General features: G+C 41.9%; 1 protein-coding gene across 1 annotated transcript in view; it reads right to left on the bottom strand.

The window, feature by feature from the left end:
• Window positions 1-18,008, bottom strand: part of LOC124804998 (cytochrome P450 4C1-like) — a 131,895-nt gene that overhangs the window by 13,588 nt on the left and 100,299 nt on the right. Inside the window, exons 10-11 of the mRNA XM_047265395.1 lie at window positions 4,509-4,680; window positions 2,730-2,909 (exon numbers count right to left, since the gene is read on the bottom strand). Coding sequence (XP_047121351.1) covers window positions 2,730-2,909; window positions 4,509-4,680 — 352 coding nt within the window. The remainder of the gene's footprint in view (window positions 1-2,729; window positions 2,910-4,508; window positions 4,681-18,008) is intronic.

The raw sequence follows: 18,008 nt of genomic DNA, 5'->3' as shown, positions 1-18,008 counted from the left end.
TACCACCAGCTTGCACAGTACGCTGTTGACAACTTGGGTCCATGATGACGTGAGGACTGAGCCACACTCGAACCCGGCCGCCTGCTCTTACCAACTGAAATCGGGACTCATCTGAGCAAGCCATAGTTTTACGGTCGTCTATGGTCCTACCGAAATGGTCACGAGCCCAGGAGAGGAGTTGCAGACGATATCGTGCTGTTAGCAAAAGCACTCGCGTCGGTCATCTACTGCCATAGCCAATTAACGCCAAATTTCGTCGCACTGCCCTAACATATAAGTTAGTTGTACGTCCCACATTGATTTCTGCGGTTATTTCATTCAGTGTTGCTTGTCTGTTAGCACAGGCAGCTCTAACCGAGCGCCGCTGCTATCGGTCATTAAATGAAGCCAGTCGGTCACTGCGTTGTCCGTGGCGAGAGCTGACGCCTGAAATTTGATATTCTCTGCACATTATGGACACTGTGGATTTCGGAATATTGAATTCCCTAACGATGTCCGTAATGGAATGTCCCATGCGTCTAGCTCCAACTACCATTCCGCGTTCAAAACCTGCTAATTCTCGTTGTGTGGCCATAATCATGTTGGAAGTCTCACACGAATTACGTGAGTGCAAACGACAGCTCCGCCAATGCATGCCCTTTTATACTTGCGTACGCCACACACTTATATGGATACCGCTACGACTACATAAAATATCTATTACATCTACATTTATACTCCGCAAGCTACCCAACGGTGTGTGGCGGAGGGCACTTTATGGCAGTTCATAGTGCACCGTGGCACCACATGAAGCACTACGTAATGTTTCGCAGCTTACCTGTGAACTGGTTAATGTCTTTGGTTCAAACCCATCGTCAAATTGAACGTAAACGCAGCGACAGTTCTTGCTTGTTTGTCTTTGGCTGAACGAGTAGCATTTTGTCTGTGAAATTAGCGAGTACAGGATACACCAGTTTGTCTATACCACGTAAAGATATTTGCGGTAGGATCCATGGGTGTTTGCACAAATTTATCCAAGTGGTTGTAGGATTCCTGAAGTTCCATTTTACGTACAACTGATTGGTTGAGTTTGAGGATGTATGGGCTTCAAAAAATAAATTTGTCAGTAAGTACACAAACCTTATTATTTCTTAAACGATTGGTAGTTACTCAGTCAATATTTTGTTTCAAGGCAGGTTATTGCTATACCTTAGAGGTAAGCATATTTCATTAGTATATTCAAAGTATACCCAAAGCACCCCCTCCCTCACCCTACAATGAACGCCTGACTTCCCCCAGGAAGGGTAGCTTTCATACCTCAAACATACAGATAAACGGTGAATCACAACGGACGGGTATCTGTGGAGAGGCCAGACATACATGTGGTTCCCGAAAACTTTATCATTAGTTGCGGGGGCAATAGTCTGGATGATTGACTGATCTAACCTTGTGACATTAACTTAGCTTTGCTGTGCTGGTACTATGAACAGCAGAAAGCAAGGGGAAAGTACAGTCGTGATCATTTTCGCCGATGGCATGCAGTTCTACTCAATGGTGAAGCAGCAGGTTGATCCTGACTTGTACAGTGAGCGTATGTCACTTGTCCATTTGTCTACCGTCAACGTGTGATGCATCCATTGCCAATCTGAGATGGTTGTGCTTACGAATAGGCACTTTAGTGCAGTCTCCGTCGTTCAGGCTAGGGGATGAACCCGTCGGTTCGAAACAAGTCGCCAAAATATATATACTGCAACTGTGACAGATTTACAGTAAACTGTTCACGAAATAAAAGGATTGCTGGTCGTACATCAACAAAAAGTTGAAATTGCGTAACTAGCAGAACATGTTGGATATCACAGGGGATACTGAATGTAACTGACGAAAGGAGAAAATATAAAAATGACAGGGAATACAGTTGTCTAAAGACTTAGGTGGAATGCAAAGGGCAAAATGGCTAAGCGGGAATGGCTGGAGGATAAATGCAGGTCTACATCGTTGCATGTTGGTTGGCATTCATCTTATGTATGTTTGATATGCGACCTGAAATTCTGATGCTTGCTACTCATGGCATATATCATGTACTCTTTTGCTATGTGACTATTTATTGATACTGTAAGAAAGGATATTATCGCCCGTTTCTTATTTGATGTCGACTTTGATTTGATCCTATTTCACACTTACGGTTATGAAATTTTAAACTGTTGAAACAGATACACTGATTCTGACAAAATTTTTGAGCACCTGTCGACTGGTTTTCATCTTTGTTGAAAGAATAACGTAATAATGTGTTCTCCTTTATTTACTCATTATTGACACATTTGTTTCCTGTGTATTCTACAGGTATTTCTTTACTGCAAAGAGCTTGCAGTAGGAAAGATACTTTTCATAGTGGCGAAAATTAACAGGCGCTCGCAGCTCTTAAGGTATGTATTTGAGAGCCCACGTTTACTGTACATATTTTTCTTGTTTTGTTCCACACTACCACCTCTGAAAATACGTAATACTTTTTTTAACACCCTGTATGTTCTGTGTAGCAACATCATTATAAGAACAACTGGCATGGTAGTGTAGATAAAAATATATTTGTGCTTACTCAGCAACAAAGATACGATCATACTAAGGCTTCGTAATTATATTTATACACAGATAACAACGCATCGTGTATTATTGTTGTCAGTTACCGACATGAAAGATTTTATTTGGAAGCAGTGATCTCTGACGGCCCCGTCCGACCCTCGGGCAAAACTCACCTATGCAGTTTCGGGGCCCCGCGCTGAAGGGCACGTAGGCGAAGGGGTGCCTGCCCTGCACCCTCTCCGGCAGGAAGTTGTCCGGGTCGAAGCGGTCCGGGTCCGGCCAGTGGTCGGGGTCGCGGTGGGTGTGGCAGATCTGCATCGTTACTGTTACGCCCTCTGGTATCCTGTACCCACCTGCGAACATGCGAAGTGTTTACACACAACAGAAGTCACCCAAACTGAATGGGTGATAGCAAGATTAACACACACTACGCCACGTACCCACAGACAGAATGTAAGAGAGTCAACCAAGGACAAATATCGAAGGAATTGTGATTGTAATGTATATTCTAATTACGTACTGTTTAGTAATTATACCAAAATATAGGGTCCACTCAGCTGTGATATATGTTAAACAAAATTTTTGAGTACTTGTCGCATGAGGTAGGTAAACAGCTCTTGTTGAGAAAGTCGTCGGTAGATCTTTCTTACTTTCATAAATATACAGTAAAAGTCACACTAGACCTTCATAGTTTTGTCTGGGATATGTTGCCTCAAAAATAAAAGGCCCAAATTTGATGATTCACGTCAAGGTTGTTGAGAGGTGTCAGATGGCTGAATGGCAAAATCGTGTAATGATAATACTCTTCCAAATATTACCAATATATCATCAAAAGTATCCAGACAACCCTATGTAACGTGGAGTTGAACATTAATTGTAATGAGAGGCTGGTCTGCCGGTATAAAAGGAGACGGGGAGTAGCGTGCTGCCGGTAGGTGAGTAGTAACAACAGAACGGATTGGCCACACTCTGAAATTACAGCTAGCTTAAGACATAAATGCAACAAATAGTGATAGTTCTTCATTTTTCCTTATTTTGCCTTAACTGTAGAAGGTATTAGTTACTAAATCACAAATGTCTGTTCGTAATCATAGAATGACACTTTACGTTTATCATCTTTAACGCCACAACAAACATGTTGAATTAAAGAGGAAATGATTTAATCAACAGATGATATTTCGTATTTAGAGCTGCAGATGACAGTAACTAGATAGATGTGAAAATAAATAGTAAAGAGATTGAATGGATTGCTTTTGGTGAATTAAATACCACGTTGTTTGTCAGATTCTGCGTTACTATTGTTTTATGCATAACCGGTTTTGTGGAACATATAAATTAACAATGCCCCAGGCCCTGGCTAAGCCATGAATACACATTATCCTTTCTTCCTGCAATGCTTGGCCATCAAGGTGTGAACGAGAAACCCTTGAAGTTTGGAAGGTAGGAGATGAGATACTGGCAGAAGTTAAACTGTGAGGGCAGGTCGTGAGTTCTGCTTGGGTAATTCAGTTGAAAGAGCACTTACCTCAGAAAGGTAAAGTTCCCAGGTTCGATCACCGGTCCGGCACACAGCTTTAATCTCCCAGGAAGTTACAGTAACTATTCTAGAACACAAGGCGTGGACCAAATGTACCATTCATGATAAATGAACGTCATTATCCTACCGTAAAATTTTTGTTTTGTCAGAAGTCACTATTTTTAGGTAGAACACCTGATGGACCTGTACCTTATGGACGCAAACTAATGGAGTGTACGGTCTGAATAGCAGGTCAGCTGAACTGAAGTACTGAAAACACGTAACTTACATTATAAATTCGTGAAGTGTGTCACCTAAAATGAAGCACTTGACGCAAATGTATTATATTTCATTGAACACCACAATCCTTCTGATTACGTTTACAATCATCAAAATAGATGTCCGTGTGAAATTGAATCAGATAACAGTTACCTACCCACTTGCACATCTTTGGTGACCTTGCGGGCGATGAATGGCACGCTTGGATAAAGCCTCAATGCCTCCTTAATTACCATGTCTAGGTACTTCATGTTATGTAGATCTTGCATTGTGAGGCCTCTAAAATGATCTCTTTCAAATACATCTTTTAACTCGGTATGAACATTCTCCTGCAAAAAGATAATGATATTAACACACGCTTTCTTGTTTAATTATTAGATGAGCTATACACTGTTTCCACAGAACCATAGCGAGAAGATCCTCAATGGTGAGGAATATGCGTGAAACAAGGATACATGACACAAATTTAGAGAAAAAGTACCTTCCACAGATCCTAAGTGAAATATTTCTCACGGACGTGGAATAACTAAAAAAGTCTTAAGCATTTTTTAATTTGTTGTATGTGGTTGCTGGAACGTTAATCAAAATGTCTTCCTGAATAATGAATACGTTTTTGGAGCGAAGTACGTAACTTAAAATCTTGATGTTTCTGAGAGTCGCTGCACTTCCAAGAATCAGAGTTCTTAGGAGTAAAATTTGATTGATATATTGCCTCCACAGGATAACAATATGTTTACCATGGCAATGTTAGTGGCGATCTGGTTCACTCTTAGCCTGTGATTTGAGCCATGAAGGGTACTACTATTGACAGTTTTGTATCCCAATAAATTCTGATCTGAATTAGTCAATTCAGTTCATTTCAGACTGCTCAAAATTGCGCTTAAAAAGTCAGTAACTGTCATCAGTGTTCAGATACACTGTAATAAATTTAGTGCAGAATTCTTAAAAATTTCCTAGCCAGAATACTTATCGCTGAACTTAAAGTCAAGTTTGAGTAGTCGGTGATATACATTCTGCATACGCAAGTACATACAACAGTTCGTGTAGTATGGCTTCTGTTCATATTTTGACAGCAATCACGTGTTACTTTATCAGACGTGGGAGAAAGATTCGTGTTTTCGTACCCATAGTCGGGAGCGTGTAGACGCAATACAGATTTGCCTAATTACTGTAGTCGTCACTTAGTGAGTTGCCTTCCGAATCGGACGGACTCATGGCTGTAAAGCACGGAAGACGGAAGCAGTAGCGGATAAGGAATTAGCTAAAGTAGGAGACATAAGAGACCAGAATTTGTAGCTGAAATTTGATATTGCTAAAGTTAACGAGTGTGATCTGTTTAGCGGCTAGTATACAACAGAAGCACGTTTCAAATTCATCATTGAAGTATATGCGCTTTCCTTTGGAAAGCTCTTTGATTAATTCTAGGAAAGATGGATTGGCCTTCATTACCTTGACGCACGCGGTAGTGCATCTGATAGTTTCGTGAGAGTTTTACGTCACCATCATTTATGACAGGACTAATGAGCTCGTAAATCGAACACTACTGACCGTACCGGGTGGTAATCTTTCAAAGCCTGATAAAGAGGTTGAAACGTGAATCAGGCGACAGACAGTGGGAAGAGAGAGCGCATCTGGCAGCTATACGAATGGTTCAACGATGCGGAATGGCGGTGAACTGAAAGCAGCAGATAGTGCAGCTCACTGGGGAAAGCAGATGAGGACAGCAAAACAACGCCGTAGAAACTGAGTGACTCTTGGCGTAGTGAGGAGTGCAGATATACATACAAAAATGGGCTTGGCTGTAAGCCACAGCAGCAAATGAATCTAGCAAATTGTGCAGTGGAAGTTACTGTGGTATTGCCATTCTAATATTGTTGTGACAGGTGTACACAATGGTTGACTAACTTGAAGCAGTATTTAATCGTTACAAGTTAGTCGAAATAATGTGTGATGGAAGAGGGCAGTTAATGTAGAAGAAGGGGGTAATCCCGTTCCACATTCCAGTAGTGCTCTTTTTTAACGCAGCAGCCCAACAGATGAGAAAGACAAAAGAAGACAGATGAGACGTAGGATATTAAATTGAGCAGAACATTTAACGTTGAACTGATGAAATGAATATTTAGTAACAGAGAGTGTTATGGAGAAGAAACGAGAGACCTGGGGGAATTAGGCAACTTTAGCTCAGGAGAGGAGTGAGATATTATGAACGACGTAGAATGAGAGTCATTATAAACCTGACGATAATTCTAGTCAACATATACTGGTGACTTAGGATAAATGTAACTTCTACGGTGATTTCATAGGGGCTGCCTCCGAGATAGATGGAGATTCCATCAGCGGCGTCTATAAGCAAGGGAGGAAAAATGCAGAAGGCAACCACTGTTGATGTTCACAGAAACCACGGCAACTCATCGATAAAAATTAACAGTAGTCTTGCTGGAAGTGCTAATCTACGAAGGCAAGTGGCAGGTCCTTCAGAAGTCTATGAGGAAACTACTAGCTCACTATGAACTTTCATGTTCCACGAGAACATCAATATTTCGAAATTTCGGCGCAGTTACGCTGTGAAACGGAAAAGGAATAAAAAACTGATGGTTTTCAAATCCGGGGAAATTTTTTCCATGAAGTAAGCTACTTTACATCTCTGTTAGTCAGTCAGTGTGCAGGCGTGGAGGCATCTGGGACATGTTGATCATTTTTAGAGATAACTTAGGCTAACAATTTGCAATTGTAAAGTTGACACGAAGATTAATATGTCCGTATGCCTCACTGCGCCGTTTCTGGACGACAAACATTCACCTGCTACATCAGGGTAACCATGTTTAAGATCTGCAACCTAATGCCATCTGGAAATGTGACTTTATGGTGACTGCGACAGTGCGGGGTTATTTAGCTGCACTTGTTTTGCTGCAGTAACTGTAGCCGCCTGCAGAGGTACAGGAAGAAAACACTATAGCTAGCACGGGGGCCCCTGCCACATTTGGTGATGCTGTTCACAGTCAGCGAAATTCCCCAGATTCTGCCGACTATGTAATTGGCAATAGAGCGAATAAGTGCAAAATTGCTTAACTTCCTAGTGCCTCCTATAGTTTGCCTTCATTGTTTTCGTTTTCGGATCTCATTGAAAAGTACAAGACGAGGAGCAAGTTGTGAAACACGATTTACATACGTTATTTGTACTAGAAGAGACTTAATCAAGAAGCAGAAAAGAAAGAAGAAGCGGAAGAAATAGAGAAGAAATCGAAAAATATAAAAGTTTCAGTTAAGAAAGGTGCTGAAAAAGCCTTAGGAGAAAAAAGAAAGGTAAGAAGGAAGAAAGGGTTCAAATTTGGTCCTCAGGATTAGATTAGGGTTTCAGGAAGAAACAAGACGTTTATCTTAAGTATCTCAATGAAACAGCAGAGGAGAATAATAAAATTTACAAACAAGAGAGACAAATGCAGCAAATCGAGCAGTGCAACGAGCTCGCCAAGAATTTTGGGATAGGTTTACAACTGTAATAGAAGACGATGGCAAATGATGGGTTATAAAACAATGAAAACACTAAATCAATCAGAAAAAGCAGTTGCTCACATAAATAACACCCAGGAAACAAAACTGATACAACATTACAGCAACTTGTGGTGAAGAAAACTGCTCCATAGGAAAACAAAAACCTAGAGGACGAACTCGAAATACAATGTGTAAATGATTTATGTATTCATGAATTAAGAGAAACCCCCAACTCTGGGGAAAAAAACTGCTGGTATGGATGGCATAAACGCTGAAATGCTTAAGTATGGAGGCGCCCTACTACATTTACGAGGCCTGTTCAGAAAGTAAGCTCCGATTGATTGCCAAATTGGAACCACAGTGAACATCAGAAATGTTTTACTTGTAACAATTAGCTACACCTTTCAGCTACTTCTCTACGTAGTCGCCGTTCTGACTTAGACTTTGGCATAGCGTTGTACCAACTTTTCAATAGCCTCATCATAGAAGGCAGCCGCCAGTGCTTTCCGCCAATTCTCCACGCTGGCCTACACCTCGTTGTCTGTGTCAAAATGTTGTCTTCAAAGACAGCGGTTCATGTGACCAGAGATGAAACCCAGGGGGAGACAATTGCGGACTGTATTGTGGGTAATCTCACATTTCCATTTGAAAACGATGCAGGAGCATCTTCATTGCCCCTGCAGAATGCGGCTGCGAATTGTCTTGAAGAAGAAACAGCACGACAGTTATGTAATGTTAGCTGCATAGCTTCAGGCGAAATTTCTCACCAGGCCCTCGTACTTGGCGGCAGACACTATTTTCTAGACATCTTTACGCACTCACTGCGAGCTCAGAAATGAGAAGAGCGACGTGATGCTAAGTGGGGTTATACTAGAGACACTACCCAACACATCTGTGCAAAGCTTTATCGGATTTTCATAGTCGTTTCCATTTCGCGACCGATCGGAGCTTACTTTCTGAACGCCCCTTGTATTTAGTATGTGCTGGAGAAACGGAGCTGTTCTAAAAGCATGGTCACAAGCAAATGTGACATCACTATTGAAAGAAGGAGACCGCAATACCTGCGACAAGTATAGGTGAACCAGCTTACGTGACACTGCATGGAAAGTTTCTGCAAGAATAGTGAATAAGAGGTTAGAGGTTCTAGCTGAGAGGTCATTAGTCGAAGAACGAATGAGATTTCGGAGAGGCAGATCGACGTCAGATGTAGTAAGTATTTATAATAAAATAAACAACCGAAAAAGAGGGAAAGCAGAAAAGGAAAACCCATTTAGCGTTCATTGATTTTTTAAAGGCATTTCATAATGTTGATAGAAACTGTGAAGAACTATGAGGAAAAGGTGATATTCAAAACACCTAGTAAACATTTTTAAAAGTCTATACAAACACACGACTGTAATATTAGATGTAAATGGCTCTCTAGCACGGCCTATAACCACAAAAAAGGAGTAAGACACGGGTGCAGCATTTTACCCACACTTTTGACATTTATTTTGATGAAGCAATTCGCAGATGAAAGGATATTTTTAACGGGGGAATTATGATTAACAGCCACTCCTGCTTTAACTGCTTTTATATGCAGACGACACCATAATGCTGGTGGGTGACGAAGGTGACCTACAAAGGGGAACACATTTACTAGGTAAGGTTTGCAAAGCGGACCATTTGACGATTTCAGAAATGGAGACAAAATCGGTGGCTTTCAAAGGGAAATATCCTGTACGGACAAACATTGTGGTCAACAATAGAACAAATCAATCATTTTAGTTATTTAGGTTGTGACATCACATATAAATATGACGAAGATGTAGCGAAGAAATTAGCAAAATTCCTTAACGTATGTGGAACAATAAACAGATGTGTCAAAAATAAAACAAGGAGAGACACAAGATCGAAATATTATGAATCAGTGGCAGTTCCAATGCTTGTTTACGGAAGTGAATCGTGGGTTATAAACGTCTAGAAAGCCGCATACAGGCAACACACACGAGTTTTCCAGGAGCAATGAAGAGATACACAAGCGCCGACAGATTCAGAAATTCAGAAATTGTGGAAGAGCTGAATGTATTTAACATTCTTAATAAAGTAGAAGAAAATAGAAGAAACTGTAATGAACAGCTCGAAAGAATGAGTGAAGAAAGATTACCTTTGCAGATTAGAAGATCTAAGCCAGTTCGAAGAAGTCAGGGACGACCGAGGAAGCTGTGGGTATGGTAACTGGCAAACCATTTTTTTTTTTTTTTTTTCTGTATTGAATTTCGATCCCCCCCATTCCCGTCTGGGGGAGGGGGGCCTGGCAGCAGCATAACACGCCGCTCTGCAGCCTACAGAAAAGTTAAGTAACAGAATCAGGAGACATCATAACAATAGAAACTGTGACTGTTAAAAACTGGAACGTGGCGAAAAACTAGCGAACAAAATATAAAAACAAAGGGTCGGTGATGCTGATTAAAACACATAGTAAATAAACAGTCGCAATTAAAAAGACATGGCAACAGTTTGGCGTCTGTTCGCAACAGTTAAAAAAACACACTAGTGACAGTATGGTGGCTGTTCACAACACTGAAAAAGGGGATGCACAACACTGAACACTCACAGAAACACTGCACTACAGAGTACGAAGGCAAATGGGGAGGAGGTGCAGAGAGGATCCAGACAGAGGAGGGGAAAAAGGGGGAGCCGACGAAGGGAGAGGATACAGAGAAAGGGGGGACAGGGCAGATGTGAGAAGGAGTGGGGAAGGCAGTGAAGGGGAAAGACAAAGGACTAGAAGGAGAGAAAGGAGTCAAAGAGATGGTAGGTGGGGAAAAAACAGGATGGAAGAGGGTGAGAGGGAGCATGGGAAAAGGACAGAGGTAGGGAGAGGTAGGGGAGGATCGGAGTTGATAGGAGGGATAAATGGAGGGATATAGGGCATCATCTGGGAGGGGGAGTTGACGGAAGCCACCTTGGGAAAGGTGATGAAGGGTGTAGAGGCGGAGGGTAGAGGGGCACAACAGTGAAGGCACAATAGTGAGTGGGGGTAGCAGAGGAGAAGAGCAACCAGGGGATTGGGGGGGGGGGATAAAGTTGGTGGGAGGTGTAGAGGACTCAGATATGTTTGAGGAAAAGGAGCAGATGAGGGAAAGGAATAAGGTCATAGGGGATCCACATGGGGGACAGGAGGTGCATATGGAAGGCGAGGCAGAGTGCATGGCACTCGAGGATCTGGAAGGACTTATAGAATCTGGGGGTTGGGGTGGGGGAGGGTGGATATTCAGGTGGAGCTGGCATAACAGAGGATTGGACTCATTAAGGATCTGTAGGTGCGGAGGATGGTAGAGGGGTTCAGTCCCCATGTCCAGCCAGAGAGGAGTTTAAGGAGGTGGAGGCGGTTGTGGGCTTTGGATTGGACAGAGTGGAGATGAGAGATCCAGGTGAGGTGAAGGTAATTGGTGAGTCTAAGGTAGGTGAGGGTGGAGGAGAGATGGACAGGACGGGCGCAGATGGTAAGGGAAAAATCAAGGAGCCGGAAGGAGCAAGTCGTGCGACTTACGATGATTGCCTGGGTCTTGGTAGGATTGATTTTGAGGAGCCACTGGTTATACCATGTGCCAAAAAAGTCAAACTGATTCTGGAGAAGGCGTTGGGGCCGTTGAAGGGTACGAGCAAGGGCGAGGAAGGCGATGTCATCGGTATATTGCAGGAGGTGGACCGGAACGGGGAGGGGGGTTGTTGTGGGGCAAAACATAAAAAAAGGGCTTAGTACTTCAAGTGAAGAAGAAGAAGAAGAGATTATGATGTTTATGATTAGTTCCTCCTTCAAGTGAAGAAGAAGAAGAAGAAGAGATTATGATGACGATGATTAGTTCCTCCTTCGTATGTAGTGGATTGCTTTGCAATATATTTTATTGAGTCTGAAACGATTTAGGATCTAAACTGGAATGGCATTTCAAGTGGAGAGAACTGCAATTTATTCTTCGCATTCGATTAGTTACTGTCATAATCACTAGAGGTCTGCATCTGACGTTAACGCTCGCACGAATTGCTCGGAGCATGTAGTTCCACGTATGTCCGTCAGATGTCAATACAGCGCTTTGGACTGAGGGGGCAACCGCACTCGACTTTCATGACGCTCGTGCGAGCTTCGCATCATTGAATTGTTCGGCCGTCTGCTATAGTTACCCGAGCGTCGCTGAGTAGCCAGCTGTAGATCAAGGCGCATGAACACGAAAAGAAGGAGAGTGTGAAAGCGAAACCTCCTGTCTTACATATCCGCCACTACACATCTGGAGGGACACGCTTGCAGATTACGACAAAGTGTAATTTCTGAAGCATTAGCAGTTTCAGTGTAAGCTACAGTAATTAAAATGGTGCGTAGAAATGTGTGTCACAGACGTTCGTCCCCACACATTAACATTAAGTTTAGCATTTTGCCTTTTATAAGAGGAGCTTGTAAATGTCATTCAGAACTGAGAGATGTAGACGTTTCCAAGATTTTGCCTCCTCCTATCATAGCATTACGGAACACTGAAAGACAAGCCGATGAGATACGAGCGAGTATGATGTCCAGCATTATTCAGGCCATAGACGTGAATGCATGTGGATGTACAGCGGATATATGGACAGACGGATATCGTAAAATATGTTACCTAAATAGTAGTGTGGACTTTGCTTATCGAGATTAGGTTCTACGAAATATGGCATCGGTTACAAATCACTTTTGTGAGAAGAAAAAAAGAAAGGGTGGGGAATTTGTTAAGGACTACATCGACGAAACTTTATTCAATTTCTTAGTAGTAAATCCCCACCATTTTAATGAGATTTCATTTGCCACTGACGAAGGAGTTAATGTATACAAGGCACTTCAATCCTTTCAGCATTATGTACGCATTGCACATGATTTAACGTAGTCCTGAAACACATGTTAGATCATAATTATTTAATAAATGGGCTTGGAGTAGCGTATTGCACGATTGATGCTGCTAAAGATCGTGACCGTTTTATGAAGAAAACTGGTGACCTGAAATCGAAATAGACAAACTTGAGCAAGAAAAGTAGAGGGAGTGTAACAAATTGTTCAGAACGCTACAGTGTGTACTAAGGCAGTACGACGAAGTCACGAAACTGCTTCCGGAGAGAGGTGTCTCTGAAAAACTTACTGGTTACAATGATACAGCAAAAGAACTCATGACATTTTTAGAGCTATTCGGAGATTCAATAGGAATGCTGGAAGGAGAGAGTTTCCTACAGTTCAGTTTGTTTTATCATGGGTGCACAAACTGAAAAGTCATTGTAATGTTGTTGTGTTGGTCTTCAGTCCTGAGACTGGTTTGATGCAGCTCTCCATGATACTCTATCCTGTGCTAGCTTCTTCATCTCCCAGTACGTACTGCAGCCTACATCATTCTGAATCTGCTTAGTGTATGCATCTCTTGGTCTCCCTCAACGATTTTTACCCTCCACGCTGCCCTCCAATACTAAATTGGTGATCCCTTCATGCCTCAGAACATATCCTACCAACCGATCCCTTCTTCTAGTCAAGTTATGCCACAAACTTCTCTTCTCCCCAATCCTATTCAACACTTCCTCATGTGATCTACCTATATAATCTTCAGCATTCTTCTGTAGCACCACATTTCGAAAGTCTCTATTCTCTTCTTGTCCAAACTATTTATCGTCCATGTTTGACTTCCATACATGGCTACACTCCATACAAATTCTTTCAGAAAAGACTTCCTGACACTTAAATCTATACTCGATGTTAACAAATTTCTCTTCTTCAGAAACGCTTTCCTTGCCATTGCCAGTCTACATTTTATATCCTCTCTACTTCGACCATCATCAGTTATTTTCCTCCCCAAATAGTAAAACTCCTTTACTACTTTAAGTGCCTCATTTCCTAATCTAATTCCCTCAGCATCACCCGACTTAATTTGACTACATTCCGTTATCCTCGTTTTGCTTCTGTTGATGTTCAACTTACATCCTCCTTTCAAGTCTCTGTCCATTCCGTTCAACTGCTCTTCCTGGTCCTTTGCTGTCTCTGACACAATTACAATGTCATCGGCGAACCTCAAAGTTTTTATTTCTTCTCCATGGATTTTAATTCCTACTCCGAATTTTTCTTTTGTTTCCTTTACTGCTTGCTCAATATACAGATTGAATAACATCGGGGATAGGCTACAACCCAGTCTCACTCCCTTCCCAACCATTGCTACCTTTTCATGCCCATCGGCTCTTATAACTGCCATCAGGTTTCTGTACAAATTGTAAATAGCCTTTCGCTCCCTGTATTTTACCCCTGCCACCTTCAGAATATGAAAGAGAGTATTCCAATCAACATTGTCAAAAGCTTTCTCTAAGTCTACAAATGCTAGAAACGTAGGCTTGTCTTTTATTAATCTATTCTAAGATAAGTCGTAGGGTCAGTACTGCCTCACGTGTTCCAACATTTCTACGGAATCCAAACTGATCATCACCAAGGTTGGCTTCGACCAGTTTTTCCATTCGTCTGTAAAGAATTCGTGTTAGTATTTTGCAGCAGTGGCTTACCAAACTGATAGTTCGGTAATTTTCACATCTGTCAACACCTGCTTTCTTTGGGATTGGAATTATTATATTCTTCTTGAAGTCTGAGGGTATTTCGCCTGTCTCATACATCTTGCTCATCAGATGGTAGAGTTTCGTCAGAACTGGCTCTCCAAAGGCTGTCAGTAGTTCTAATGGAATGTTGTCTACTCCCGGGACCTTGTTTCGACTTAGGTCTTTCAGTGCTCTGTCAAACTCTTCACGTAGTATCATATTTCCCATTTCATCTTCATCTACATCCTCTTCCATTTCCATAATATTGTCCTCAAGTATATCACCCTTGTATAGACCCTTTATATACTCCTTCCACCTGTCTGCTTTCCCTTCTTTTCCTGGAACTGGGTTTCCATCTGAGCTCTTGATATTCGTACAAGTGGCTCTCTTTTCTCCAACGATCTCTTTAATTTTCCTGTAGGCAGTATCTGTCTTACCCCTAGTGAGATAAGCCTCTACATCCTTACATTTGTCCTCTAGCCATCCCTGCTTAGCAGTTTTGCACTTCCTGTCGATCTCATTTTTGAGACGTTTGTATTCCTTTCTGCCTGCTTCATTTACTGCATTTTTATATTTTCTACTTTCATCAATAAATTCAATATTTCTTCTGTCACCCAAGGATTTCTACTAGCCCTCGTCTTTTTACCTACCTGATCCTCTGCTGCGTTCACTACTTCATCCATCAAACCTACCCATTGTTCTTCTACTGTGTTTCTTTCCCCCATTCTTGTCAATTGTTCCCTTATGCTCTCTCTGAAACTCTGTACAACCTCTGGTTTAGTCAGTTTATCCAGGTCCCATCTCCTCAATTTACCACCTTTTTGCAGTTTCTTCAGTTTTAATCTACAGTTCATAACCAATAGACTGTGTTCAGAGTCCACATCTGCCCCTGGAAATGTCTTCTAATTTAAAACTTGGTTCCTAAATCTCTGTCTTACCATTATGTAATCTATCTGAAACCTGTCAGTATCTCCAGGGTTCTTCCTTGTATACAACCTTCTTTCATGATTCTTGAACCAAGTGTTAGCTATGATTAAGTTACGCTCTGTGCAAAATTCTACCAGGCGGCCTCCTCTTTCGTTTCTTCCCCCCAATCCATATTCACCTACGACGTTTCCTTTTCTTCCTTTTCCTACAATCGAATTCCAGTCACCAATGACTATTAAATTTTCATCTCCCTTCACTATCTGAATAATTTCGTTTATCTCATCATACATTTCTTCAATTTCTTCGTCATCTGCAGAGCTAGTTGACATATAGACTTGTACTACTGTCGTAGGCGAGGGCTTTGTGTCTATCTTGGCCAAAATAATGCGTTCACTATGTTGTTTGTAGTAGCTTGCCCGAACTCCTATTTTTTTTATTCATTCTAAAACCTACTCCTGCATTACCCCTATTTGATTTTGTGTTTATAATCCTGTATTCACCTGACCAAAAGTCTTGTTCCTCCTGCCACCGAACTTCGCTAATTCCCACTATATCTAACTTTAACTTATCCATTTCCCTTTTTAAATTTTCTAACCTACCTGCCCGATTAAGGGATCTGACATTCCACGCTCCGATCCGTAGAAGGCCAGTTTTCTTTCTCCTGATAATGACGTCCTCTTGAGTAGTCCCCGCCCGGAGATCGGAATGGGGGACTATTTTACCTCCGGAATATTTTACCCAAGAGGACGCCATCATCATTTATCCATACAGTAAAGCTGCATCATGCCCTCGGGAAAAATTACGGCCGTAGTTTCCCCTTGCTTTCAGCCGTCCGCAGTACCAGCACAGCAAGGCCGTTTTGGTGTTACAAGGCCAGATCAGTCAATCATCCAGACTGTTCCCCCTGCAACTACTGAAAAGGCTGCTGCCCCTCTTCAGGAACCATACATTTGTCTGGCCTCTAAATAGACACCCCTCCGTTGTGGTTGCACCTACGGTACGGCTATCTGTATCGCTGAGGCACGCAAGCCTCCCCACCAACGGCAGGGTCTATGGTTCATGGGGGGGGGGGATCACTGTAAAATAGGATCAGAATATACAAAGGTGAATATACGCTGCGTGTCCGGTAAATGGATGGAAATTGCGGTTAATTGCAAAACGTTGTTTACAGTGTTACCGGAATTTTGTCAGTACACTACAACGATCGTATTATCATCTATTAACTGTAAGTTATCATCGCCGTCTCCATCTCACAACGAGAGAGTAAAAAATCCGGCTTAGCACAGAATAGTAATAATTCCAGTTATTGGATATGATATTTGCTTGTGTCAGAGATGAGACGTTGGATTGTGTGGGTCAAATGTGTGATGCAGTATCGGTTTTTGATAAGTTAGAACAAAAAAGAAAAAGTAAAAGAAAAAATTCTGAACACTTTGGAGCGTTATCTCTGACTGACGAAGCGAACTTGATCCGAAACGAGTCGATGCACTGTAATTAGACCAACAGGGAATAATTTTGAGACAGTTTTGTCCTTGTTAGACTTCTAATTTTTAGGTGGTCGAGTTCACATAACTGCATTTGCATCAATAAAGAGATGGTGTTGTAATAAGCATTATGAGACCGACAAAAGTTGGTAGACACACAGTTTTCCTCAGAAATTCCAAATTTTTGTTTTCACAATTTCGTTACCTCTTATGGGTCGTAATAACTTGCCAGCCAGGGGTATACGTCTACAGCGCAAACAAACTGATCTGAGTATAGTTCCATCAGCAGGTGGGAGTACGTCAGGAGCGACACGATACTGCAGAGTAGAGATGGCAAAAAATTACGTAACTGATAGAAATAACCGGTTATTGAAAAGCAGCAGTTACTGTGATAACCGCTCATATGATACTAATAGTATCTGTTCATAGAAATGTGTACTATTTCGTGCGCTCTCACTACTTTAAGCATAAACAATTAAAATACAGTTAATGTTAGAGTGGTGCCTGATCGGAACGATAGTAGAGGCATTGCACAAGTACCGTCCTTCCCTTGAGTCACCGCTGTGTGTGTCCACTCATTTTGGGCGGGTAGTACAGAGAGTTACAATAAGGAATTCGAGCGACTGTGGAAATAACTGTCAGAGGTCGGTATTTTTCTGTGGCAGTTGCATTTGTTCATAGTTTTTGTTCTCTGCCAGTTAATGGGCTACCACTACAGGTAACCTGGGAGTTGGTAACTGTGTTCCTGACTCCAGTTAAAGGTCGTAGATATTTCCAGAGAGGATAGTTACTGGAATGAACAAAATATTTTCGTACTGCCACTTTGCACTACTCGCAGTTATAATTATACTGATAACTAAACTGATGGATTCCACCTACTTGGTTATTCAACTGTGACCCTGTCTGGAGTATTTGGTAGTAAAAAGATTTATAACGGTTATAAAATAACAGCTATAACGAATAACTGTGATCTTGATAACGGTTACTCCGGAATAACCGTTTGGCCACCTCTACTGCAGGCACTGGACAGACAGGCCTCTACCCTCCCCTCCTTCCCCATGGCGCCAAGTTTGACAACAACCCACATCGAGCGTTCGCATTCGGGGAAGCCATAAGCGAGAGCGGCGCGCTCGAGCGAGTACAAGCGAGTGAAACCCTCAATTTGCAGACTTCTACTTACCAAAGCACTG

This window comes from Schistocerca piceifrons, chromosome 7 (assembly GCF_021461385.2).
Source record: "Schistocerca piceifrons isolate TAMUIC-IGC-003096 chromosome 7, iqSchPice1.1, whole genome shotgun sequence".
NCBI classification, from domain to species: domain Eukaryota; kingdom Metazoa; phylum Arthropoda; class Insecta; order Orthoptera; family Acrididae; genus Schistocerca; species Schistocerca piceifrons.
This window is presented reverse-complemented; position numbering and strand designations above follow the sequence as displayed.